The sequence below is a fragment of the Sinocyclocheilus grahami genome, unplaced genomic scaffold (genome assembly GCF_001515645.1).
Source record: "Sinocyclocheilus grahami isolate Dianchi unplaced genomic scaffold, SAMN03320097.WGS_v1.1 scaffold476.1, whole genome shotgun sequence".
Lineage (NCBI taxonomy): Eukaryota > Metazoa > Chordata > Actinopteri > Cypriniformes > Cyprinidae > Sinocyclocheilus > Sinocyclocheilus grahami.
Genome location: NW_015505655.1, coordinates 1,440,468 through 1,442,886, shown reverse-complemented (window position 1 = coordinate 1,442,886; position 2,419 = coordinate 1,440,468). Strand labels below are relative to the sequence as shown.

The 2,419-nt window shown below is 35.7% G+C and overlaps 1 protein-coding gene across 1 annotated transcript in view; it reads left to right on the top strand.

The window, feature by feature from the left end:
- LOC107553681 (phospholipid phosphatase-related protein type 5-like) overlaps window positions 1-849 on the top strand; it is a 28,124-nt gene extending 27,275 nt beyond the window's left edge. The window contains exon 6 of the mRNA XM_016235976.1: window positions 382-849. Coding sequence (XP_016091462.1) covers window positions 382-522 — 141 coding nt within the window. The 3' untranslated portion in view covers window positions 523-849. The remainder of the gene's footprint in view (window positions 1-381) is intronic.
- The last annotated feature ends 1,570 nt before the right edge of the window (window positions 850-2,419 follow it).

The following is a 2,419-nucleotide window of genomic DNA, read 5'->3' as shown; positions in this document are numbered from 1 at the left end:
GACGTATAGCACTGATGGAGTTTTTAAGTTACGTTTTTATAGTCCCCACAGTGTATGGTTTTGGAAAATGACATAGATAAAGTATCTATTGGTTGGTTTTTGAGTCATATTCACTATGCACTTGGGACAGTCTCATCAGCATCAGCTATCTGGACGGTCCTGTAAGTGCACATCAAGGAAAAAACCTCGTTCTTGATACCAGCTCTTATAATAATGTTTGGATGCATCAGAAGGAATTGACAGCCAGAATGACAGACATAAAATTCAACCACAGCATTCTTTTTCATATTTAATGTTCGGTTTGTGCTCGCAAGGATTTCTCCACCAGCTAGATGTAATGCACAGTCTGACATGAAGGCCTTTTCATTACTGTCGCCACAGATACAACACAAGGCTTTCAGACATGAGACATTCTTACAGTTTGTCATCAAAGATGGATTGGATTCTTCATTTCTCAGGAGAGAAAAGCAAGAAATGCACCCCATGACGTCATCATCTGTATTGTTGTTGGTATTTCTATAAAGGTTTTCAAAAATGCAGTAACTGAAAGTCAACTAGTTTCTTTGCTGTATATTGAATAACCTTTTCACATTCATATCACTATTTGTTACTAACAGGGATGTGTGCAATTCAGAATTGAATTGAAAATGCCTCTGTTTAGAGCCTTTGAATTTGATGTAGCAAAGAGATGCAGAATTGAAGTTCAAATTTGAATATTAGGAAATGGAATGAAAATGAAAATCTGTACAGTAAGCTAGAAACGAAAGGTTTATCGAGACAGACCTTGAATGTTGGCATAAATTCTTGTTTGAAAGCTTTTTAAAAAAAGATTGAAGTTTGAAGGTTCATAGGCTTAACAGATACAACTTGTGTAACTCAAAAAAGTTTTTTTTTTTTTTTTTGCACATTTGTAAATAAACTCTTTTCATATGCTAATTTGATTTTGTATTAGTAGGCAGTGTTAAATGTCATGTTCAGGTTCTGTTTTATATTAAGTTCAAACTAAATTAACTTTCCTATTGTTTTCATACTTGCTGAAGGTAATGACTGAAAAATGCTTTGACCAATAGCGTGCAGGCATTGTACATAATCAACCAATCGTGGCGTGTGAGAAGGAGGGATCTACAGAGAACGGTCAAAGCAATGCAAATACACATACAAATAGCATATACGTATAGGAACGAGCAAGTCAATAGGAAAACAAAGTCAAAACTTTGTTTAGAAACCACGGCCAGGACACGTCCGGGAAAAAGAGGACGTATAGCACTGATGGAGTTTTTAAGTTACTTTTTTTTTTTTTTGCACATTTGTAAATAAACTCTTTTCATATGCTGATTTGATTTTGTATTAGTAGGCAGTGTTAAATGTCATGTTCAGGTTCTGTTTTATATTAAGTTCAAACTAAATTAAGTACTACACTAAATAGAAATCAAAAGATAGATCCCCCCGGTAGAAATAGTTGTCCAGGGGCACCTATATCAGACCCAGCCCATTCCTGCTCTTTGGAAACAGCACAGAATGCCTTGTAATACAGGGGGATGTTAACGTTTGAAGTTATTTGAGCTATTTGATGACTGGTTCTCGTAGCCTGTACTGCCTAGGTGATGAAAGATGAAAGAAAATAGTTGTTTCAGTAGTGGAGTGAGGTTTTACACTTTTATGAAAAATTAAGACAAACATTATTTTCTATTGGAAGAACATGCACTGATGAATCATTGGTAATAAGTCCAGGAAAGTGTTTTAAAGGAATAGTTCATGCAAAAATAAAACAAATTGCTGAAAATGTACTCGCCCCCAGGCCATTCAAGATGTAGATGAGTTTGTTTCTTCATTGGAACAGATTTGGGAAAATGTAGCATTACATCACTTGCTCAGCAATGGATCCTCTGCAGTGAATGGGTGCCGTCAGAATGAGAGTCCAAACAGCTGATAAAAACATCACAATAATCCACAAGTAATCCACACCACTCCAGTCCGGTTCTTGTGAAGCAAAAAGCTATGTGTTTGTAAGAAACATTATTCTTTATGGTGGTTTAACTTTAAGCTGTTGCTTCCAGCTAAAATAGGAGTCCTCTATCCATAACATTGCTTTCTCCAGTGCAAGTCACCTCGTCTGAATCAGAAAGTTGCGGGAAATATGCACAGATCAAGAGAAAACAGTCCAAAACAGTTCTAAACAAATATGTGGGTGGATTTTGATGTGAGAGGATAACAGGGGATGAACTTTTTCACTCAAGGAAGCATTATTATGGATTATGGACTGATATTTTGGCTAGAAGCAACAGTTTAAGTGGTTTAAAGTTAAAATGTCTTAATGATGGATTTGTTTCTTACAAACATGCAACTTTTCATTTCACAAGACATTAATTGATGGACTGGAGACGTGTGAATTACTTGTGGATTATTGTGATGTTTTTAT